Below are 24909 nucleotides of genomic sequence, written 5' to 3'. Positions count from 1 at the left end.
TTAGTCTAGATAAGATAAGATAAGATAAGATAAGATAAGATAAGATAAGATAAGATAAGATAACCAGCTGCTGACAGATAAGAGAAAGGTATTGATCTGCCCTTCTTCTTCTTTCAGGTGTATGGTGACACATGATGACAAATGTTAAGGATTGTGACAAATGACTTGGGTTTGGTATTACATCACCATTGAATTTGGACAATGCTCAGAGGATATCTAATGTGCAGTGCTGGTCTGCACAGTGCCATTAGCACTAGAAACATAATAAAAAAAATACACTACTCATACAAAGTGTGACAGAGCACCACGGAATAAAATGTCTGTTTGACCTTTATCTGTCCTTCAGTAGTGCAGGTAGTCAAACACCTGAACCGCGCTGAACACTGAAGACCGCCCGCCTTGACGTGACGCTGGACTGCTGCATGGTTCACAGAGCAATATCACCTGGTCATTACCTCAGTTATCCTTAACCATTCTACCATGATGGCCAGGTGACTCATGTAACTGTCAAAATGAATGTGTACACTGAAAATTCTGGTTTGGAACACAGTTTGAAGGATCTCTGCTGGGCATAAATGTAACTGATGATAATATAAAATATCTATACATATGTGTCCATACAAGTAATACAGAATATTTCTCAGACTGGGGATGTATTAATATGAAGGAAGTGGAAGTTCATTAATAGCCAGATGGAAATGCTTGTTGTTCATGCCTCCTTTTCTGTGATCGGTCAGTTTGTGAAAAGTAAGGCCTGATCATAAAAGAAATTCATACTCATTAAATGTAATAGTGTGGATTGTAAATGTGTGAAAATAAGTGGTCTACAGGGTGTTTTGTTTTTTTGGTTTTTTTTTTGTGTGTGTGTGTGTGTGTGTGTGTGTGTGTGTGTGTGTGTGTGTGTGTGTGTGTGTGTGTGTGTGTGTGTGTGTGTGTGTGAAGTCATAACCAAAAAACATGCTCTTTGACCTGATGATGGTGCTAGATGAAAGGTAACAGGTTACCAAAGCTATGAGTTCATCCTGAGGGGGGCAGGAATGTTTCCACCAAATTTCATGACAAGCCATCTCATAGTTGTCAAGGCATTCCACTCAAAAGCACTGATGTGAACCTCGTGACGTCACCAGAAAAAACACTGGGGAATATTTCACCGCCGCCTCTCGCCCATTGTAGCTGGGATAGGCTCCAGCCCCCCGCAACCCCGAAAGGGATAGGCGGTATAGATAATGGATGGATGGATGGATATTTCACCGCATGAAATTGAAGTGAATATGTGGACACTAGATGGACAGTCAGGGAATCACTCGCATCAGAATACATCTCTGGAGAACATGAATGTCTGTGGATGTTCGTAACACTCCATCCAAGAGTAAAGATATTTCTGGATCAAAGTGGCGGACTGACCAACTGACCAACATTTACATGGTCTATAAGGCAAAATCCATTTATAATGATCTCCTCTGAGGTTGATACACCACAGGTCAGAGTTTGGGTCTTTTTTTTGTCATATCCTGCTTTATTTGACAGTGGCAGCTGGAGATAGAGACATGCAGCAAAGGAGCCCGCGGTGGAACCCAGCCCGCTGCAGTAAAGACTCAGCCTTAATATATGGTATGAACTCTACCAGTCGAGATACAGGGACACGCCCCTGGGTCTGGATCCTTAGATGAGCATCATTGGCATGTTTAATGCCAGGGAACACTCTAATGAAAGGCCAGTATCAGCCCATGTGTACCCCTTCAGCCAGTTCTCTCCATCTCCCATTCTGATGCCACTTGCTGGTTGTCAGTATTTACTGAGAAAAGTTTTTGCTATTCAGTCACTTTCAGGAACTGCTTGCCAAAAACAGTTCCAGAGGGAAAGTTTAAGGACACCTCAGGCCAGTGATGATACTGGGTTTTATTTCTGCGCTAATTTCAGCACTGCTGCACCGACTCACAGCATAGCTGAGAAAAACAATTACATATACACAGCAGCAAAGATTATGTGGATATAAAAATTTTACATCCTACAGCTTCAAAAACTCTGTGTATGAGTTACTGTCGCTGGAGAGTCGTCACTCGTTTGCCTGAAAACCCCAGATTCGAGTGCTGGCTGTCTCCTTTGAGCTCTGGGAGAGATTTGACTCTGCAGGATGAGCTGTGTAAGACGAGTAACATGTGCATTTCCATTTAGGGTGGATTTCTTAAAGGCATGATTTGAGCTCTGGGTTTTCCCTCACAGCATATTAGCAGTGACAATATCTCTGTGGCATCAGCCCACAACACAGCGACGATCATCAAGGTGTCCACCGACATTGGCTTTGTGCAGCTTTTAAAGATGCCTGCTGTCAGTGGATCTAATCTGAAAATCACATGGAAGGATTTTCTAGATCTAGATAACCACCAAGGGAGCAGTTTTTGCCAAACAAAATAGGAGACATCACTCCAGCTGTCGCCACGTTCTCCAGGGATAAGCAAAGACAACACACCTGGTGGGAAGTGCTGAAACATTGCTCTAATCCATTTAAGGCTAATTCCTTATTACTTTTTCCTCCTGTGTCCTTATGGCTCCAGAATATTTATCACCATAATAATGATTATATTCAATTACAATAATGATACCCTGAAGAATTAGAAAAAGATGAATAAGAAAAAGAAAACAATCAAGTTAGCAACTAAAACATACTACAAATTCCTTTCATGCTGCGTGATCTTCATTATCAGCTTTCAAGCAGCTGTCAAGCATCCTGCTCTACGTCATACATGCAGTTTGAAATGATAGCTGGGATATTTGCAGCTTGACATTTGTGCCAAAGAAAAAGGTTCAATTTCACACTGAAGTCAACAAAAGCAAGCTTCCGGTTCTTGATGATTGTGTTGGATGAAATGACGACTGTCACTAGCAGATTTTTTTTACCTGTAGCTATCTGCTGTGAGCTAACGCTAACCTAAAACTCCATGAGGTGGTTAAAAGTTGTATTTCCAGCATGCCTTGATGATTACAGCTAATCTGAATTGAAATGAGAATCCCTCCATGATGTCATGCTAATAGAAGGCTAAAGCTACATGTCCCAGGTAGAAAAGCTTCCTTCCTTTCATCCATCCATTTTCTATACCGCCTATCCCTTTCAGGGTTGCGGGGGGACTGGAGCCTATCCCAGCTGTCGACGGGCGGGAGGCAGGGTTGCCAGTTGATCGCAGGGCAACATACAAGACAAACAACCATTCACACTCACACTCACACCTAGGGGCAATTTTAGAGTCACCAAGTAACCTAATGAGCATCTGAGGAAGCCGGAGTACCCGGAGAGAACCCACACATGCATGGGAAGAACATGCATACTTAGCACAGAAAACGGGGATCGAACCTGCAACCTTCTTGCTGTGAGGCACGCGCACTACCTGCTGTTCCACCGTGCTGCCCGCTTCCTTCCTTTCTTTAATTAATTTGCAAAACATTATGCAAGTTTTATTGGTGTTGCTGGAATATAAACTCCCTCAAAACAAATAAAGAACAGGACAGAGCTGCTAATGTTAGCCTGCATTCTGATATAGTGGCGCCTGGGCTGTCCCAGAGAGGAGGTTTCTGTCCAGAACAGGTACTTTTCTATCTGCTCTATCTGTTTAAATCTGTTAAGCGGTTTATTTTGTTATCAACCATTGGCTTTATGCACACCAGCAGTGTCATTTTGGTTGGCTCATCCAGTCCTCCATCTTTCTACAAATACCCCACTGTATTTCAATAACACAAATTGACACTGCAATAACAAAGGAAAGGGAGAAATATCTGAGTGGCCACCCTGGAAATGATGTGTGGCTGGTAAAAATTGGAAGCAACACCCAGGTCGAGAAGTCGGGGTGACAAAAGGCAGCACACCATCCACCATTTTACTGCAGATCCAATCAGTTTTTATTAGTCTGATCAGGCTCATCTCACCTCTCCCTCCTTCCGTCCCTCCCTCCCAATTGACCTCATTCAATGTCCTCTCTTGCTGCTAGTCTCTCTGTCCGTCTAACAGCAAATATTGTAGATGCAAACCCAAATGAGTCAGGTGCAGACAGCAAGATGTCAGCACTGACAATAACAACAAAAACACCTGAATTGCTCCGTTGATTTTAGCATTGCTTCTTAGCATGGAGCTACTATTTGAACGGAGGCCAAACTGTCTGCTTGTCTTTTTTCATTCTTGGATTCTAGAGCATGTAAAGCTGCACATTTTACTGTGAAAAATGGAAGATCTAATCAGACTCAATCACAATGTGGAGCCACAGTAGAGAAGAGCACCCTGTTCCCACCAAGCACAACTCTTTGTCACATGTGGGGCAGCTGTGCTCAGGTGATGGAACTGGTCGTCCATCAATCATGTGATCAGTGGTCTGATTCCCAGCTCATCCTCTCCACAAGACACTGAGCAAGACACTGAACCCCATATTTCTCCCTTGTGTGTTTGTGTCTGTTGGCCAAATGAAAGTAGCGTAAAGGTTTGTCTTTTCCACTCAGATACATTTCTGGTGTCAGGCATGGTGGCTGGTAGGAAACCTTCTCCGTGAACAGGAAGGGACAGGATTAGTACTTTTAATGTGTTTGTTTTGTGTTTGTACTAGTGTGTCCGATCAGCTAGCTACTAGTGTTTTAACCATACTCATTCATTTACAACCCTCCATGAGGCTCATGGGTTATAGAACAACAGCAAAGGAAGGAACATTTGTTCCAGCTGTTTGTCTCATTACATTGCCTGGGAGGAGGTCCTGCCAAAAGTTAAAGGCCAAAGTCAGGGAATTAAGTCTTTCCCTGCACAGTAAATACTGTAAATTACACGAAACAAGTAACGAGTAACATGATCGTCTGCAGTCATTGCCCTGCAAGATGTGCATGGATTCTTGTCTGTGCCTATTTTTAGGTATTCGTATGGTAAATCCTACTCCCCGGAAGTGGCGTACACTGTATACATGCACATATGCACAATTACACCTCAGTGCTACAGTGGCCTAAAGGGAAATAGTTAAATTATGCAGAAATAACTGGGCAATGTGTATGTGTTTGTTAAAAAAATAAAAAACAAGTTTAGTTTTTAGGTGATTTATCTATTTATTTTTGGTCTTTGGGGATTTTAATCTCCTTTAGAACAATACATTTCTGGACTGTCAGAGGACAAGTGTTCAGCTGGGAATGAAGACAAAGGTAAGATGAAAAGGTAAAGCCCTTTGTTTGAATCATTGCATTTACATCAGGGAAACTTTGCAAACTCTAAGCAATGATCTAAAAATATCATTCTTACTAGATTTCAGGGTTTTGGACAACTGTTCAGCCATAATTTTGCAAATTACATCTTGGTGTTGTTTTCTCCGTCCTGTTGATTTCCACTCTGGACAGAGCTGTATCCTCATAATGACAGGTGGATTAAAAAGGTATATTTCAAAGTTGGCTCTCAGGCTATACAATAAAAACAGCTATTGCTCCCTTAAGAGATGATGAGACTTTATGTATGTTTATGCATGCATGTGAGTGGATCTTTCTCAAAGCTGTCATGCCAGTATTTTAGCCCAGAAGGGCTGAATCCATATTGTATTAATTTGCTCCATATGTTACACATCTCTATTGAAATTCCTCCTGTTAAATTGCACCAGTATACGTAATGAATACTGGTAGTAAATAAGACCGGATCGTTCCCCCGCTTTATAATTAGATCATTCAATCATTTGCTGCAGAAACCTTTGGCTTGCTGGGGGCTCAGAGAGAAAGACGTGTGTTTGCAGCGTGTTGTGTGAGGGCATTTTATTGTCTGTGTGCATACATAAGTGTGCATCAAGTCACTGCGTGCATATTTTGCGCATTTAGCATGTGCTTGTGTGCAGTGAATGTCTAAGGATGGCTGCATGTGCATGCTCGCATGTAATCCACTGCTGTATACAGTACACATAGAGAGTTTACACCTATGTGTTACTGGAGCGAAACAGGAATGAATCCTTTTGAGACACGGGCCTATTAAATGCAGCTCAGGTCCACTGAAACGTATTAAGATGTGTATTGAATTTGTGTCAGAAAGAGATACATGCCGTTAATTTCCCCATTGTATCATGGCTTGGAATCACTTCCATGAAACAAATACTGCTTTATTTTTGCTAATTGCACTCAGTCCTGCTCAGAGTTTCTACACAAGAGGAAGAGAGAGGCTGAGAGTAAATGAAGAAGTAATTACATGCATTTTTCTTTTTAGCTTCATCTGTGCTTCGTGTGATCTGCCCAATAATCAATTTCACCTCTGTCCGACAATAAAGGAATAGTTTGACATTTTGGGAAATACACTTATTTGCTGTTTGGAGGATAGTTAGATGACAAGAGTGATAGCACTCTCGTGTATGTATTGTAGATAAGAAGCTATCACCAGAAGCAGGTTAGCTTAGCTAAGATTTGTCATAAAATCCACCTACCAGCTCATTGATTAACATGTTGTTTGAGTTTGACCAGTACAACACACACACGCACGCACGCACGCACGCACGCACGCACGCACGCACGCACGCACACACGCACACACGCACGCACACATATTCTCTGTATCCCATTCAAGTCTGCTAACTGGTAGCTTTCTTTTATATTATATTATGATGACTTTGGTGAAAGACTGTTTGTGAACATCTGCTCTGCATGTTGTCTTTAGAAGTGTTATCAGTGCATAAGAAAGTCCAGATAAGCATCATTTGATTGATTGCATTTACCATGTTATATTCACAAAGTCTCTGGAGATTAATGGTTTGTTCTATATTTGGGAATAACATAGCGTGGCAGTGGATTGATTGGTTTTATCAGGTAAATTTATAACGCACACAGCTGTATCAACAATGGAGAGAGAAAGGTGAGGAGACAGCAGTGAGTGAGTGATGCAGGTGTGATGGGGAGATATAAAGTAAACATGTCCTCTAGATAACATGTTCTGTACACACACACCTACACAAGCAGCTTAAATAAATGTGCTTTTCAAATGAGCCAAAGGAGGGAACTAATGGTTTGTGGTGAACACATGAACATTTTCACTCCCTATTTAAAAATTCATAGCATAACAGTGGTAGCCTAGCTCTGCTGCTGAAGCACCGAGGTTAATAGGTGCACTGGGGGACGGATGCTGTATAGAGAAAGAGTATATGTAGTGATAGCAGCACTCTTAGAGGTAGTGGTAGAAACTTTGGTTAGGTTAGGTTTTCAGGTGTTTGCTGAAGGGGGCTGCATGCTACAGTTTCATAAAGCTGCTTTAGAGTCATGTTTCTAAAGTGGCATTTATTTTTTATTTATTCATGTTGCCCCTTGGGAAACAAAAAAGATGTGTACACAACAATGACATATTATCACAATTTTAAATTGTAATCATGCACGTTACTGTGTTAACAGTACAATATTCAATTGGCAGTTGTGTTTCTGGACACCTGACAAATCTAAGCTGAATATTTACTCCACTTTACAGTAGCTCTGGTTTGGTTTCCTCCAGCTCTTGACAAAAACATCCATTTCTCTATATGCTAAATGCTTGACCATGTTCACAAGCTGGTTGTTAGCTTTGCATTTGCTGGTGAGCCAGTCGTCTACAGTAGGTTCAGTGGAGCTTTCACGCGATAGTTGCCTAGTTTACCTGGAAAAGGGAGCTTGCGTGGTGAGAAACCAAAAAAAATGAGCTAAAAGAGGCTAAAAGACTACCATGAACTGCAGGTTCATCTCCATAAATGACACCTTGCAAACTAGATCGAATGTTAATATAAAAATACTGTATAGTTCGGCTTCAACATCTGAGCTGGATGAAATTAGGTTACCTGAAATGGAGTGAGACTTTTTCTCACAGAGTGACAGTAAAGAGTTTCTCTTCCAGACATCATGCTCGAGCAGTCTCCACAGATGAAGTTGATAGTTGCACATGAGAACTGTGAGATTGGCCATCGACTGAGGAACCCAGTGAGTCATGTGAGCTGAGAAGAACAGTATAAGAATGTGATCTAATGTACCTCTAAGTTGAATGAAAATGTGCTCTGTTATGAATTGACATTTCATTGTTCAGCGATTACTACATCATAATAAATTATAAATCATATGTGTGTGTTAAAGTGATTTTGCAATAAAAACGCAGAGACAGAAAAAAGAGATAATGTGACAATGTAATGTTAGATGCTCTGGAAATGTTAGACCAACTGAAAAGAGGGAAACTGGTTTTTAAAAGGTTTATATTTGCTCACTAATGCTTCATTAAAAACATTCTAACCAAGCTATGTGTTTGTTCCGTTGCCTCTATTTAAAAAGCTCAGGAGCATTGCAGGTATATCAGCACCTTTCCTCCATGTTTGCTGGACTGCAGCGCCACTTGGTGGTGGAGTACGTCTATTACATCCTTTGATTGTACCAAACACTGAAAAACTCCAGGGCCCGTATTCACAAAGCTTCTTAGAGTCCTCTAAGAGAGCTCCTAACTTAGCCTTAAAATTCCTAGCAAGGAATCTTAGCGCGTAACTCCCACACTGTGCTGAGCACCCAGGACCCAGACGGGATACATCCCAAAACACATTTCACACCTTTTGATGTGACAAACCTTTCCACTCACATTAGAGTTTTTATGTATAGAAATAAAACCCTCACCTGGCCTTACAACCAGTCACATAAAGTGATGAGCATATTTGATGCTCAATACTTTTATCATCATCAAACATCAGAGAGGTTATCACTTTGATTTTTTTAATGTGGCTGTTTTAATTTAACATTACTTAAACATTTGTCTGCTGTGTGTTTTATCCTCCTGTGACGTGTATTTGGACCATGCTGCATGGTGATTCTCCACTTCAAATAAAATGGATTGATATTGAAGAGCTTACAAAGTACTTCACAATAGCCTAAAGAATAAAATGAAAAGGACCTAAAAATGATGGAACAAAGTTAAACAATGAAACATGTTAAAATTAAGACTATAATTTGCATATTCTAAAAAGGTGAGTAGACCTTAAAAAAGGGAGGGAGGGAAAAGACTTCATTGCATATCTTGCCAATTAACATATAACTGTCCTTTGGCAGCATGTGCTCACTGAGGCTTAGAATGTGGACAAATAAGGACCAGATTCTGTTCTTGAAGAAAGCAGCTTTCAAATAATAGTTGATAAAATTTCAAATTTATTTACAGTATATCATGGAAACACAGTATTAAAATACAGACAGTAACATGTGGATCTCTTCTGACACCAAGAGAAAACAAACCAATCAATCAAAACATTAAAAAAAGATTTACAATGATGACCAAACACTGTTGTTAAATAAAATGATGCTGTCAGATGGGTCAGGACAAACTTAGGCAGGTGGAGGAATCCTAGCATTTTTTTTTTTTTAATCTAAATAGGCCTATTTTGTCTGACCTGCTAACCAGAATACATCTGCTGAAAGTGAAGTACAAGCCTGCAAACAACTCACTGAGAAAATGGAGGATTTCTTCTACAGTCAGGAGAAAATACAGGACATGACATCTTCTAAAAGCACAATAGATACAAAATTATTATCATTATAGAAGTCTGCTTTGCTTGCATGATGGAAAGTGCACAAACACAAAACAGTGCACTATTACCCAGCATTTATTTACACAGTTTAAAGTTACAGGGCCGGTGCACGTTAATGAACATTCCTGTAAATGTGCCCGTTCAGCCATCCAGGCTGAGTTTTAGCCGCAGTCCCTGGGCAGGAGTAATGGCAGCTACAAAAGACACATAAAACCCATTAAAACAGGAACAAGAGTAAGAGTGCATACAGCAGAGCACACTTCAAGACAACAACATCAATGCACAAAATACACAATAGTGTTGACGGACTCTTAGCCGCTGTGGGACAAAGGCCACCTTGCCCTGAGCGCACATGCAGCTTACTGTTTGGTCATTGATAGTTCACCATTTACGTTGACTCTCTGTGCTCTGCCTTCCGCAGAGGACTGCACCCATTTAACAGCATTAGCAGAGAAGCTGAACAGTGAAAGCTTGGCTAGTAGAATACTATGATCTGCAGCGTCGAAGGCTTTTTTTTAGATCTAAGAACATGGCCCCAAATCTAGTTTAGATGTCATGTTCTCCCGCAGATAGCAGCTAGCAGCTAGCAGCTTCCACTGAACGGCTGGATCGAAAACCAAACTGCATGGGATGAGATGCTGTTCAGGTGGCCAGTTAGTTGTTCTGTTACATATCTTTCAATGACCTCCGACACAACAGGTGCTGTGCTAAATGGCCTGTAATTGCATTCCTCTAAGGCTTGTTTTCTAAGTATGTGTTATACCGGTCTTCCATGCCCTCGGAATCCCTTTCACTCCTTCTTCAATGTTACTTTGTTCTGCCTCATGCTGTTAACATACAGCAAACACACAAATGACCTTCCCAACAGATTAAAAAAAGAACGATCCTATTTCCAGATACATTTCCCCATCATTCACATTCATGTATACAGCATAAAAGGCTCCACTATCTTCACACCCACACCCACATACGCGAGCGCCCCCCTTGCCTGTCATCACATAAGTGAGCAGCTGCTCTTCGGCGAGGTGGTCCAGCGCAGCCAGCTCAGTTTATCATCTTGGTAAGGAGGGTAGCGCAGGCTGTTGAGTCTCTCCAAAGCCCAGCCGCGCAGCATGCAGGCCCGCCGGTGGCTAAACGCCTCGAAGCCCCAGCGGCCGTGGTAACTGCCCCAGCCACTGGACCCTGAACGCAGGGGTAAAAACACCACAGCGCCAGTCAAAACAAACAAGCATCTTCATAACTCAGGCTGCAAATCACCTTTTAAAAGCCACTCAGAAGATGTTTGAGTAGTTCAGTAGTAATACATAGTTGTTAATAATTTTATATGAAAGCAAAATCCTAAATAGTGTTAAACCCCTTCCCATCTGTCAGCCAAGTAAGTTTTCTGACAGGAGGATTTTCATATTAAAATGCTGTTTATAGCCACCAAAACATAATTAAGCAAAGGTAAGGACTGTGAGTATCATGTAAAGTCCCTCTTGATCTTTAGAAAAAGACTAAAGACTAAGCTCTTTACTGATCACCTTCCTTCTTAAAAAAAAAAAAAAACCCTGCTTGTGATGTATGAAAATCGCATTTGTATGTCTCTTTGGGTAGAAGCGTCTGCCAAATAACAAATTGTAATTGTAAATGTACTGTGAAGGCAGGACAGACGGGGCGGACTGTATGGAACAAAAGAAAAGGCAAGGTCAAACCTACCTACACCTCCGAAGGGCAGGCTTGGCAGGGACATGTGGACGATCCCGTCGTTAGAGCAGAATCCTCCACTGCTGGTATTTTCCAGGACCGTGTTGACCACCTTGAGAAAGGAAAGGCAATGTGACGTCAGAGCCAAGTCAGTATGTGCAGAGGTGTGATGTGGGAGGCTGCAGAGTTCTGCGCTCTTACAGAGGACTCCTCAGAGAAAACATAGAGGGCCAGCGGCTTCTCTTTGCGGTTGACGAATTCGATGCCTTTCTCCAGAGACTCAACAGTGAGGATGGGCAGGATGGGGCCGAAAATCTCCTCCTGCATGAGTGCATCATCTTCAGCCACATCCACCAGCACTGTGGGAGCTGAGGAGAGCACAATGACAGAAAACATCAGAAGACGCATTAAGACATGATTAATCTACAGCAACTACGTGCATGAAACTTCATTTCACAAACTCTGAAATGTTATCAAGCTGTATAAGAGAAGTCACCCTGCTGCTGAAGAGATCACCTGAACGCCACTAGACAGTATCTGAGCTTTAAGTCAAACCTGCCACATGTTGAGTTTAAAATACAGACGTCTACAGCCCACATTAGTCTGTAATGCAGACAGGTGAGACATCTGTGAACTGTTCACTCACCTGAGGTTAAACTAACCGTACATGGATTCTAAGACCACTCCTACCGCAGCTTTAATGTGAGGTGATATATTTGTCAGATTAGTGATACCAACTCAGTGCATTCTGTTACATTTAACAGTTAACTTTGACTGTTCTTCTGGCCAGTTTGAGAGATGAGTATACAGGTTTTATTCTTCTTTTTCGTATGTTTCTCATTAGTTTTTGTGAGTTGTACTGAAACATTATTTTTGGAGAATGTAAATAAATGTCTGCTTGCTTTCCTCCAGCCTTTCAAGCCTTAAAGTGAGATTATGTAACATTGGGAAGAAGAAATAACACAACATTATTCTTAAAAAGGAGATGCTAAATTACATCAGCAATTAAAGGCTCCGTTTAAAACACACCAGGGTTTTACAGCTAAATGCTCACTTGGTCTGTTATGATCAGTGTTCAGTTAAAGTTACATACACCCATTTCAGTGCCAGCTTTGTATTTTGTCCCTCTCACGCTCGGCCATGCTCCCTTTCCTCCCATTCAGAGAAAAGTGGACATGCAGCATTATTACGAGGTGTTCCTGTGAACCACCTGTGTGGGGCGGACCTTATCCAGACATCTGCGATCTCTCTCTTTTTAACCAATACTCTACACTCCTGTTTCTTAAGCCCACCGATGTACTTGTCCTCCTGGTTGTTTTCTCCTCCAACAACAACCTTGCCACTGGACCTCTTGAGTAGTTCCATGAGTCGAGTCCAGTGTCGGGCTGACACGATGCGGGAGAAGTCGGGACAGTTCTGAGGCTCCTTGCTGTAGAAATAATTCAGGGTCTCGCGCAGTTCAGGCACCAGGGCATCCCGGATGGCCGGTGAGCACAGCACGTAGTCTGGAGCCACGCAGCTCTGCCCGGCGTTAAAAAATTTGGCCCACACCAAGCGGCGAGCAGCACCTGTGATGTTCTTCTGTTCATAAATGATGCAAGGACACTTCCCGCCCAGTTCCAAGGTCACTGGGGTCAAGTGGACTGAGGCTGCCTGCAGGATGCTGCGTGCCACAGTCTGAGAACCTACAAGACACAGCCGGAAAATCAGAGCCCACAGTGGAAAGGATTCATCCCCTGGTGAGCATGAACGCTGTTTCTACATTTTATGACAATCTGGCTGGAAGGACTCAAGATATCTTGCTATGAACGAAAATCAGCATCCTTCAGTCCCACGATCTGACTGAGTAAAAACCATACCGCTTGTGTTTTTAGCATTTCTTTGCCTCAAATGGTGATTACATTATTAACAGGTTGAAAACTGAGTATATGAAGATTTAACACTGAATCTCAAATTACAACTGATCTCTATTTCCACTGTGTGCACCAGTGAGAGCAGCTTGAAGGCGGAGTCAGATTGAAGAGACTGAGATGACGTGTACATATACTCGACCAATAAAGCCAATTCTGATTCTCAAAAAAGACAAATCCCTGATATATGGTCTTGAGGTCAGGGTAAAGGGCAGCATACAAACACCCATAGTTGAAAGAGTGGCATGCAGTGATCTGATCCATCCTCTTTTTTAAGTATTACCTGTGTAGAAGATGTGGTCAAAGCGATTCTGCAGCAGTGCCTGGGTCTCCTCTGCTCCACCACGAACAACTGTATAACAGTCCTGCCACAATGACAAGGGTTATTGTTGGAGTGTCACTGGATTTATGTATTTACCAAGAAGCAAAAAAAGGAAAAAGACAATTAGCAAATCTTTTAGTCTCAGAAGTGGATTTACCTGAGACAAATATTTGGGGATGAGCTCTGCTATCAGACCATCTGTGGCAGCGCTGACCTCTGAAGGCTTAATGACCGCACAGTTTCCTAGTCAAAGACAGGAACAGTCAGTAACGACAGCAGCACATGTTAGGATGATCGACTATTGCTGTGTCAAGACACATGTAGCTCCTCAGTCCGCTAGCCTCACTTTGTCATTGTAATAGTACTAATAATAAACTTTGTGTAGTTCCATTCACACGAGACATGCGGCTCAAAGCGCTTTACAACAAAGAAATCAAATGTGCCAAGAGCTTCACCTAAAAAAGAAAATGAAAGTTAAGGAAGATGGAAAATCAAACCCACTGAATAATAGTAAGAAAATAACATTTAAAATAGATTACATAGAATGCATTATCAAGAAAATTACAATTTAATAGAAGTGCAGCAGTGCGAGAGAGAGCACAAAGGTTCAGGCCTGTATCAGGAAGTCAAAGCTAGTTAAAGTCTCAAGTGAAAAGATAAGATTTCTGCACTCTTTCAGGTTGTCACTTTGTTGATGTGAGACTTAAACCTTAGATCTGAATCTCATCTAACAACACTCTTACACAAAGACTTGTAACCTCAGATTTAATCCAGGGAGATAATTTCCCCAGATTATTAAACACTGTTTCTCTCTCTGTTTTAGAGCTGACTTTTTGGTTTTGTCCTCGTTTAACTTGAAGAGATTATTGCTCATCCATTGTTTATTGCCAACAGACAGTTTGTAATGGAGTCTACAGATGCAGTACCACTTGGTTCAGCACAGATAAACAGTTGTGTTGGAAACATACATTGTGCTCTCTGATGATGTCACAGTGGCAGCATGTACAGTGAGAACAGTAATGGACCGAGGCAGCTCCCTGTAACCCCAAAACAGATGTCATGTTTCTCAGACACATCATCTCCAAGACTGACGTAAAGATTTCCACCTTTGATGTGTGTTTCAGAGCAGTTTAACACACAGACAGAAAGACCAACCAGCTGTTCAAGATGATTGATTACGATAGATCGTGGTCAATTGTATCAAATGCTGCACTTATTTTCATCTGAAATTAGTCTGAGCTCGCTGATTATTCTAGTCAGAGCAGTTTCAGTGCTGCGGTTTGTTCTAAAGTCAGACTGAAATTCATCCAGAATGTTATTTTCTTTCATTGGCATTGAAACGATCTTTTCCAGCATCTTACTGATGGATGGATGGTTGTATATCGGCCTGTAGTTAGTGAGTGATTACTAGCTAGGTTGGGTTTCTTTAGTAATGGTAACAGCTGTAAAACACATTGGGGGAGATGCCTGTCTGCAGAGATCTATTTCTCATCTTCAGGACATGATCTGGCACACCGTCAAACACCTGCTTTAAAAATGCTGTAGGAACAGTTTCAGCACAGGAGGTGGTGAAAGTTAGACTAACTCCAGCATCTTGCAGAGCTCAGGTAATGTAACACAGGTGAACTGCCCCGTGGTTAGACCTGTTTGATAGGGTTTACTGAGGTCATCTGTGTTTACATCAGCAGCTCTGAAGAGGTTCACTCTCAGCGCTCTCATTGTGTTGTTTTTCAGCCATTTTCAGTGTAAAAGCTCTTAAGATGCATTTTACACTACCTGCTCAGCACCAAAGCATGTATGGGGCTAGAATGGTGATGAAAAAAATCTGGAGGTTGGGAAAACGCTTCTACTTCTGGAGCAGAGGAGAGTTTGATTTCCACGTTTGCACACTAAGGAGAAAATTGAGGTCCGCTCCAAAGACTCAGGCAGGACCAACACATGAGTCCTGGTTTTGTTTTCAATGCCAGAGTTTAAAGCCACTGTTCTAGCCCCGTAGATGAAGGGTGCTGCACAGTTGGTCATTTATTCTCTCTGGTTTGATGATACCTGCAGCAATGGCTCCAACCAAGGGTAAGAGAAGGAGTTGCAGAGGATAGTTCCACGGCCCGATGATTAGCACAACTCCTAACGGTTCCCTCCGGATAAAACAGTCATCAAACTTAGTGGCCTGAAAATTGACATTTGTAAAAAACAAATTATAAAGCAATATATGCGTTTTGAAAATTCTATATATGTGCTCAGTATTTCTGAGCCAAAAATAAGCAGCTGCCAAAACCTACCAGGCTTTTACTGGCGTACTCCGGCTTCATCCAGCTTGATAAGTTACTGATGGCGTAGTGGACCTCATTGATCACTATATCAACCTCAGACAGGATGGCCTCAAATTTTGGCTGATGTGTGAGGACAGCAAGAAGAAAGGCAAGTCAGTGCTTACTCAGCTGTAGCAGATAAACAAATTATAGCTTGTACTGTTCTTCAAACATCATGCATGCGTCCATGCCAACGTGCGCCTTTGTGCTTTTCTTGCACCTAAAATGTATCAATGAAATACCAACCAGTAAGAAAAGTGCTACTATTTTTCCACATTCATTTCTATTTTGAAATGAGTTGGCTTCAGAAAATACGTAGAATAGCAGAAGAAGGAGTGGAAATATTATGTTAGGGTACATTTTAAAGGAAAATGTTTAGTAGCATGTACTTTCACACAGTTGTGCGACAGGCTTTAAAGAAATGTTCAATTTCACCATTATAAAGGCAATGAGGGCCAGACCGAACGGCTGCCAACATTCTGCTTTGGTTGTGTGATTTAGTATGTGTTAAGGAAGCAGTGTCATGCGAGGACAGTCTCATACCTTTGCAAGGTCTTTGTGCAGTGCATTTAAAATCAGTTCCTCATTATCTTTGATCATGGACATTAGCTTGGTCAGTTGAGTTCGGCGAAACTGCTCTGGGACTGAGATACCTGATCTAAACGCTGACCTCAACCTGTCCACAACCTGACTCTGGGTGTCCATCCTTTCACCTGGAAAACATGCGCGCGCACGCGCACACACACACACACACACACACACACACACACACACACACACACACACACACACACACACACACACACACACACACACAGTGATAAAAATCACAGTCAATGCTGAACTGTCGTTTCAGCAATCCAGTCTGGTTACATTATTTGCACAATGAATCAGGTATGTTTCTGCATATATAAAGTGTGCCCATTAATTACTTCTTCGATTTTCCCAGAATGATAAGTGTTAGACTTGTTGCAGTGCTCTTTGTAGCTGTTGTGCTCACAGTAGCTGCTAATATACCGTAGCCTGTCCCCACTGTGACACAGGATGCTACTTGTTTGTCTTAAGCCTGTCCAGATGAGAAGGGGAAAGATGGCAGAGCTGCATGGGTAATGTAAGAAAAAAGAAAATATTTGCTATTCATGCTATAACAAGGAAAAACCACGCGGGTCTATCTGTGGAACAGTTCACTGAAAAAGTGAAGTGAAAACCCACCAGATACTGAGGGATTTGGCAACGCGCCACAAGTCATTTCGCAATATTTCGCAACGGAGAAGAAACTTCTGTAAAAAAAAAAAAAATAATAATAATAATAAAAAAATCCGTGCGCCGAATTTACCAGGTCTTGATGTTTTATTAGATATCTTCAGTATGTATCGTTCTTCTGGTTCATTTTGCGGAAAAAAAAAGAAATATAAACTGTGATATTTCCCAATGAAGTTTCGCACACCAGTCTGACATGCTACACATCACTGTCAGACAGCGCGTGCAGCTCGGCGGTGAGGGGGGGAAGAGACGAGTTTGAGCTCAGAGTTTGAATAACATGCACATTTCTGACCCATGTGAAGTTTACGAAAAGCTAACGTAAGGTGCCTTCGTGAGGCCTGAAGAAGGCTGAGCCCAAGCAAAACGCCTGTCTGTGTTAGCAAGTTATTTCCCGATTCCACGAGAGACTCGTGACTTCAAATCCATCTCCATTTCTCTGGAGCTCACATGAATTCTCCATGAACACTGAGGCTGTGATATTCATCCGCGGGAACTACAACTTTACCCACAGTCCAGAAAATGATAGCAGGAGGGTTAATGTCAGCGCTGTGTTAAGCCTACCTGTTGTCTCGTCTCTCAAAATGCCAGCACCGCAGCTCCCGTGCCGAAGAAACGTTGAACCTGGGGAGTGCTTCTGTTTCCGGGTGTTGTCCTTTTTGTAATTACCGGTTAACTTTGGAGCTCATACATGCGGGAGGGGGGAGACGGTTTGGGCTGATCCTGAAAAACTAGCCCTGAAACTTGTCGGGTGACAGATCCTTGCATGTTCAGTCTGTATCTCCGCATGTGATCACATGAATTTGTTGCATGGTCCACCCGGCGTGCTCCCGTCCAGCGATCACTTCACACACCGTTTTTTAGACGCGGGGAAGCTACAGCTAACACAGACCTCACACTGACAACTTACCAAATTATTGATTACAATTAGCCGCAGTAGTTACTCTCCAGCTGTCATAAGGGGCCTATCAGCGGTGATCTTTTTCCGCCTTTAGAGTATATCTGTTACTGCCTCACAGCCTTCATTTCAATCATTCCGCATATGAGTTTACTGAAGTTTCACAGGTTGGCATTGTCCACAGTGGGACATGACACATTGCCACATACTGGCAGAATGAGTTTAATCGTTCAGAATCAGCCCAACTTGTTATATAACACTTTGATGAGCAACTATGAGTCATGTTCAGTATGGTTGGAGTGTGTAATGTCATATACAGCTCTCTCAAAAACACTCCCAGCCAGACAGACAACTCTTAAAATAACTGACATCAGCTGAGAAATGAAAAGGCAAAATGTAAGTGACAGCATGCCACCAGCTCGGCTTTCGACAGTAACGTTCACATCACTTCACAATGCGTTTCAGACATGATTGCATGAAAAATGTGCCAATGAACATGACAAATCATGGTTAGTGCGTTTGACAATAAAGCACACCTGGAAATAAATCAGCATTGATACAAAAACTTTATTCTCACAATATCAAAAATGACAGACCTAGAGATTTGTAGATAAAAGGAATTAAGAGAGATAACAATGGTGAATATAGTGACTCCTGTTGGCCAGTCATTACATTTCTGGTATCTATTTGTGATGGTGCTGAGCAGCAGCACTGGGCATGTTAAATAGTGACACACATGACAGTTAAACAGAAACATAAGAGCAAAAAGGGGTGAAGGAAAAGGTCATTTTGCATGTAATAATGGCAGCAACAATCATACAAAAATCAAAAATAAAGACAATATATGCACTGAAGGAATTCCTTAAATGATAAAATTGTGAGACTTCCTTACATCTGCATATTTTGGGGGGAAAAAAAACCTCCTTCCAAAGACTTCTAAAGCTAAATGACAATGTTTGCCATGAAAAAAATAATACAGGTCAAGGTGGAGGTAAAGTCAGGGAGGGAGAGTGTCATATCTACAGAGGAGTGAGTGAGGAGAACAGGCTGAAATGGAAGGAGGCCAAAAGAAGAAAGAAAATGGCCATCTTACAAAGCTGAGGAGAAGTGACAACAGTCAGGGGCCCGGTATCCACCGCACCCCCTACACCTTTCACAGTGACTGCTCTGTCAGGCTTGGGCAGTAGGGCAAAAATCCAGCTCTTCAAGCTGAAGCTATATGGAGCTCCGCAGGGTTTGGCTGGTTTTCTGTCTAACTGCTCTGAGTTCAGACTGACAGAACGGTCCAGCAGCAGGATGGAGGGTGGCTGGTGAGAAATGGTACCGGAGATGTCGACATGTCATGGCTGTCTGCTCAAAGACTTCACAGAAAGTAGTCAGCTACTGGCTTCTTGGAGGGGATGCCTCTGGTCTCTTGTGGCGCCGCCTCAAATATGATGAACTCCCTCTGTAGATGCTCATCCAGCTCCAAGATGGCTGCCACGTTGCCACATCTGATTGTTCAGAGAGAAATGACAAACTGGTTAGACTTCAGAAAATAAATTTAGAGGGTAAAGCGACACATGGCTGTTTTCTAGACCAGGTCTTCTCACACCACACATGACATCCATCCATCCATCCATTATCTATACCGCCTATCCCTTTCGGGGTTGCGGGGGGCTGGAGCCTATCCCAGTTACAATGGGCGAGAGGCGGGGTACACCCTGAACCGGTCGCCAACCGATTGCAGGGCCACATGTAATGACAAACAACCATTCACACTCACACTCACACCTACGGACAATTTTAGAGTCATCAATTAACCTAATGAGCATGTTTTTGGTCTGTGGGAGGAAGCCGGAGTACCCGGAGAGAACCCACGCATGCACGGGAAGAACATGCAAACTTCACACAGAAAGGCCCCGCCTGACCCGGGGATCGAACCGGCAACCTTCTTGCTGTGAGGCACGCGCACTACCTGCTGCGCCACCGTGCAGCCCACACATGACATGTCATGTAAAATTAGCTCTGTGTGCACTGAACTGCAAAATCTTTTTCAGTGTTCAAAAACACCACAATGTCCTCAGATCCCCCACATCTGAAACCAGCTAGCTATCACTTCATAAACTCTACATTATCCATTATATTTCTGACCATGAGGCCAACTGATTCATGGCTGTGCATCACCCTTTATGCATTCAGTGGATTAGAGTGATTTCTTTTTCATGTGATATGCCATTTTTTGTGGGGCTATCATTTTTGAACTAATGGTTACACTTTGTCTCAAAATTGTATTATTGTAGAAAAATGTTAAAATTGTATGAGTAACAAAAGAGCGGCCATTTCATCTTTCATCACAATGATCACAAGGTGACGATCACAGATATAACTGACGTTGACCCTATGTGGTCCATGTGGTCCATTTTTGGGGCAGTGTTTGTAAATGTAATATTACTCTGTGGAGGTGTTGACATTATGTCGACTCAAACAGGAACCATTTCATTTTTACTGTCTCTACATACCTGTAGCAATAATTGGGTGCTGACCACACAGTGAGCACTGTCTCATTGAAGTGCCACTTGTAGCCCTCCATGACCAGCTGGTGTGCTCGACAGATCATGTGGATGTCATTGGCAGCGTTGAACTGGGCTACCACGTCGCTCCCAAACAAGTAGCCAGCACCTCTGGGACTCACGCCCCACCCTGTGGTGTCTGTGGGAGAGATGATCAGTGAGGTGAAGATCTGCTTCTAACATGGCATCACAGTTAGAGAGAGACACTGATGTACACACTGAAAATTATTGCTGTATATCCAACTAAAATTCTGCCACTGCTGCCAGTTTTCCCTTTATCATGCCAAATACAATGTCATGGACTGCTCAGAAACATGTGGGTTAGCAACGCATTGTTTAAAAGACTTGAAAGATGCCTGTATACCTTCAGGATCTGACCACAGAAGGTCACACATAGGCCCATCATGGGGCACTTCCTGTTTTCTGTCAATGGTTCGGATCTGGTCCAGTGTCTGGATGGATGGAGACAAGCCACCGTGCACACAGAAGATCTGAAGGACAAAGAGAAGAATCTACTGACCCAACTGATGGACCTTAATCTAGCCAGTGGAGTAGAAGCAGCTTAACAGAAGCATTTCAGTGTCAGTGAATTAAATGCATGAACTGTCATCGAAGTTGAAGGAAATACTAGACAACATATCTCACCTTGCCATCAATGATAGCAGAGAGGGACAAGTAGTCAAATATCTCGGTGCAGTATCTCCAGACAGTGACCGAGCCATACTTGCGGAGACACTCATCGTAGAAGCCGTAGACCTGGGTGATTTGCCGGGACTCATGGTTTCCCCGAATCAAGGTTATCCTGTCTGGATAACGCACCTGAGGAGCCCAGCAGAACAGATGAGGTCAAGGGAATTTTATAAGCCCGATGCATATTTTTGACTGAACCATCTGGTTTGACTGAACCAACTGATCAATAAAGTTTTATCTTATTTTATCTTATCCTAAACACCCTAAGAGATTCAAAATATGCTCAAGAAACTAGAATTCTACAGTCAATACACAGCAGTTTCTTCTATGGGGCAAAAAACTTGGTCAGAACATGCAATACAGGTACAGGGATCTGGTCTATTTTCCAAAAACACAGCACTGCCATGACAAAAGAAATCAAACAAACAGAAAAAACAAACGTGTACCTTAAGAGCTAGCAGAAGAAGGAAAGTCTCCACACTGTAGAAGCCTCGGTCCACAAAGTCGCCCATGAAGAGATAATTTGTCTCTGGGACATCGCCACCAACCTGTCAAGAGATTAAAGAGAAACTGGTTAAACATGGTATACTGTGAATTTTATTTTAAACACCTAAACATTGCAATCAGTGTGACCATCATTCTCCATGGGACTGGACCTGTATCAAGCTTGACCAGGTATTTGTATGCCAGGAGTGCTGCTCCCTAATACAAACGAACAAGGTGAAGAACAGAGTAAATTGTATGAACAGGGCATGTCCTTCAAGCCCCATAGTGTAACAGGACATGTCTACACCTTACTTCAAATTGTCAAAAGCGATGTGAGGACTCTCATGATAAAAAAACTAATTTAACCCTCTTCTGTAAGGTTTTGTCTATACGTGTCTGTAGTGAGCAACAGGTAACAAGAAACAGGAACTTACTCTAAACAGCTCTTTCAAGTCATAGAACTGACCATGTATATCCCCACACACCTGTGAGAAAAACAAAGAAACAAAACATGATCACCACATTCATTTCAGTCTATGTGCAATTCTGAGCAAACACAAGCCAATAGAAAATGATACTTACTGTGACAGGAGAGTCCACTCTCTGGACATTGCTTTCTTCAACCAGAATCTCTCTGAAATACACACACACATATATACACATTTAATTATGATTTCAAGTTCTGCTAAGACCTATTAGATTTTCTGTTGGTGTATTCAACACACCCCCTAGCGGGCAGTGGCGTTGAACACACAGACAGGGATGAATGTGTATGCCACCTAGCTGAACACATCCACTCTTTTCATTTCTGGTACATCTCATTTCAAATTCAGCGTGCAACACAGACAGGACAATCACAGAACTAATGGCAATGACATTACAACCTGATTTCAATGTTTAAACTAAAGCAATGTCAACATTACAGAGTGATTTTAGAAGTTTCTGTGGATATTTTTGAATACTATTTTACAGCCACCTTTCACACCAAGGGCATAGCTACAAGATATGATAGATTTGGGCTGGTGTCTCACTTAAACACCACCATCAACCAATCATGACAAAGCATTAATAATGGCCTCTTAAGCAACCTAAAGAAGGGTAGACTTGAACACTCATTCAAAGTTTAGACATACAGCATATATGTATTTGTATTTATATTTATATATCGTCCATTAAGATTTACTCCCCAACATACCAATTCTAATTACTTGAATATGCAGTTTCAAACAAATATTTCAAAAATACTACAGCAGCCCAGACGGCACAATTCAAGTACATGACCAAGGTGAGCAAAGGAACTCAGGGTCAGTTATTATGTGCCACTGTATTATCAAATTATGGTCAGCATCATAGCGTTCGTCTCATAATATCTTGTATAGACACTTGTGCTGTAAACAATACTTCTGAATGTTCCAGCTTTTGTCAACTTAATGTTTGTAACCTTTTACATTGGAGAAAACAAACCACTATTAAATTAAACCAACAAGCCATTATAAAAAGCATTGAGACATTTCTCATGGAGGCTTTGAGACAACAATTCAAAGCAACAGTGTTGAAAAACAAATCAAAGTATTAAATTTCTTGGAATAACTACTTTGCTTCCCTATTATTAAATTTTTATAGGCAGTGAAATTCCAAAGGCACAGTCACAATATAATGTGAAGGTTAATACGTATTAATACTATAAAGCATTAGAACGTAGTATACCATTTGGCACATATTTTAGTTCTGTGTTTCAATTCGTTTTGACTGTGTTTTTTGCTACCCAGATCAATGGGTGGATCTATCATCTAAGATCTGTGTTACTGTGCCTGTATTATAGGCCAAGTTCATCCATTACCTGGCTTTGGCACACAGTGCTTTGACTTCATTTTCCTTAATCAGCTCACAGCGTCTGAGTTGCTCTATCTGTCGGTCCAGGTCACTGATGTCCCCCATTGTGACACACATAGGGAGAGCCGCTCACACACTATGATCACACACTCCTCTCCTCAATCACCGGGGTCACTGAAATAACAGACTCTTCCTTCTGTAGGCAATGAGCCGGACAGTCACAAAAGACTCCCTTCTTCCGATATTGGCCGGGCTCTTCAACGCTTGTACATCAGGCTCTTGCTATGAGGATGTGAAGAACAAGGAACTGTGGAAGAAAGAAGACGGCAAAGTATTGTAACAGCAAACCTTAATGAAGAGCGAAACAACGCAACAACATTCACGTAACGCTAACATGCTTAGTTAACGTTGTATCTTGATAATTTGAGTTTCCTCAATCTGGTTTCTAGCATAACAATGTAATCAAAACGATAGAAAACTCAAATTATATTATTCAATATTTACACAGAATACAGAAAATGCACAAGAGATGAGTTAATCGTCCAGCACTGTAAGGCCTATGGGCGTAGCTAAACAGTAAGCTAACCATTAGCACATTAGCTTACATCACTGCTAACGACGTCAGCGAGCAACTGACTCTTTGATAACTTATCCAATCATTTTGTTGAGGAATTTGTCCTGAAGGATAACAGTAATCTGGCCACTGGTACCAAACACTTACACAGCCTTATTATGCTAATGAAATAAAGAAACGTATTTAGGTTAGCTTGCGGAATGCTCCATGTTAACGTTAGCTGGCTAACCACGGCTAATTTTGTGACCAAGCTAGCTAATGCTAGCAAGACGCTACGAAAACGATTCACACAACGCCGCGAATTCAACGAAGCACGAGTTAGCGTAATTACCGTTAAGTGAGTGATAGTATGGATCTGAGAAACAAACAGCAGTGTGTTTCATTCCGTGGTTCGCGTGTTTTTTCGCCGTCCACCGGCACCTCTTTTTCCTCCCGGTCTCGCCTATGCCGGTTCGCTCCTGCCGTGCTCATGAACACGAACGACTTCACTGTAACTTCCGGTGTGGGGAGCGCGCATTGCTCAGTCCAGCCAGCTCCCAGGCGACTGCGATCAGTAGCGTATATTTCACAGTTGGAATAACCTATCCCGCAGAAAAATATGGCTTTGCTGTCAGAATTATATAATTTAATCTGTTAAATGTGAGGGAAAAGTAAGATGTAAGGTGTTAAATTAATGTGAATAAAACGAAGAAGAGACATCTGGTGTCCAGCAGTCAAACTCTGCATATTCTTAGGTATGAGATTTGTTGAGGGGAAAAGAAAGTCAGTTAAAATTAAAATTAGTTGATTACTCAGTAAGTTGATTGACTGAAAACGATTCAGCAATTTTGACAATAGATTAATTGTTGTAGTTATTCTTTAAGTCAAACTAAATAATGCCCTAGTTTGC

General features: G+C 42.0%; 2 protein-coding genes across 2 annotated transcripts; both read right to left on the bottom strand.

The window, feature by feature from the left end:
• Positions 1–9101: 9101 nt before the first annotated feature.
• On the bottom strand, positions 9102–17849 carry aldh3b1 (aldehyde dehydrogenase 3 family, member B1). The gene is made up of 10 exons (XM_070982070.1): positions 17552–17849; positions 16271–16440; positions 15698–15808; positions 15465–15585; positions 13576–13661; positions 13380–13461; positions 12479–12871; positions 11388–11554; positions 11199–11298; positions 9102–10682 (listed from the first exon to the last, which is right to left on the bottom strand). The coding sequence occupies exons 2-10, from the start codon at positions 16430–16432 to the stop codon at positions 10495–10497; spliced, it is 1410 nt and encodes a 469-aa protein (XP_070838171.1). The 5' UTR covers positions 16433–16440; positions 17552–17849; the 3' UTR covers positions 9102–10494.
• Positions 17850–18432: 583 nt separating this feature from the next.
• On the bottom strand, positions 18433–24497 carry LOC139343563 (serine/threonine-protein phosphatase 4 catalytic subunit B). The gene is made up of 9 exons (XM_070981286.1): positions 24352–24497; positions 23454–23753; positions 22196–22247; positions 22048–22098; positions 21574–21675; positions 21083–21256; positions 20802–20928; positions 20387–20576; positions 18433–19378 (listed from the first exon to the last, which is right to left on the bottom strand). The coding sequence occupies exons 2-9, from the start codon at positions 23561–23563 to the stop codon at positions 19249–19251; spliced, it is 936 nt and encodes a 311-aa protein (XP_070837387.1). The 5' UTR covers positions 23564–23753; positions 24352–24497; the 3' UTR covers positions 18433–19248.
• Between the last annotated feature and the right edge of the window lie 412 nt (positions 24498–24909).

This window comes from Chaetodon trifascialis, chromosome 15 (assembly GCF_039877785.1).
Source record: "Chaetodon trifascialis isolate fChaTrf1 chromosome 15, fChaTrf1.hap1, whole genome shotgun sequence".
Lineage (NCBI taxonomy): Eukaryota > Metazoa > Chordata > Actinopteri > Chaetodontiformes > Chaetodontidae > Chaetodon > Chaetodon trifascialis.
This window is presented reverse-complemented; position numbering and strand designations above follow the sequence as displayed.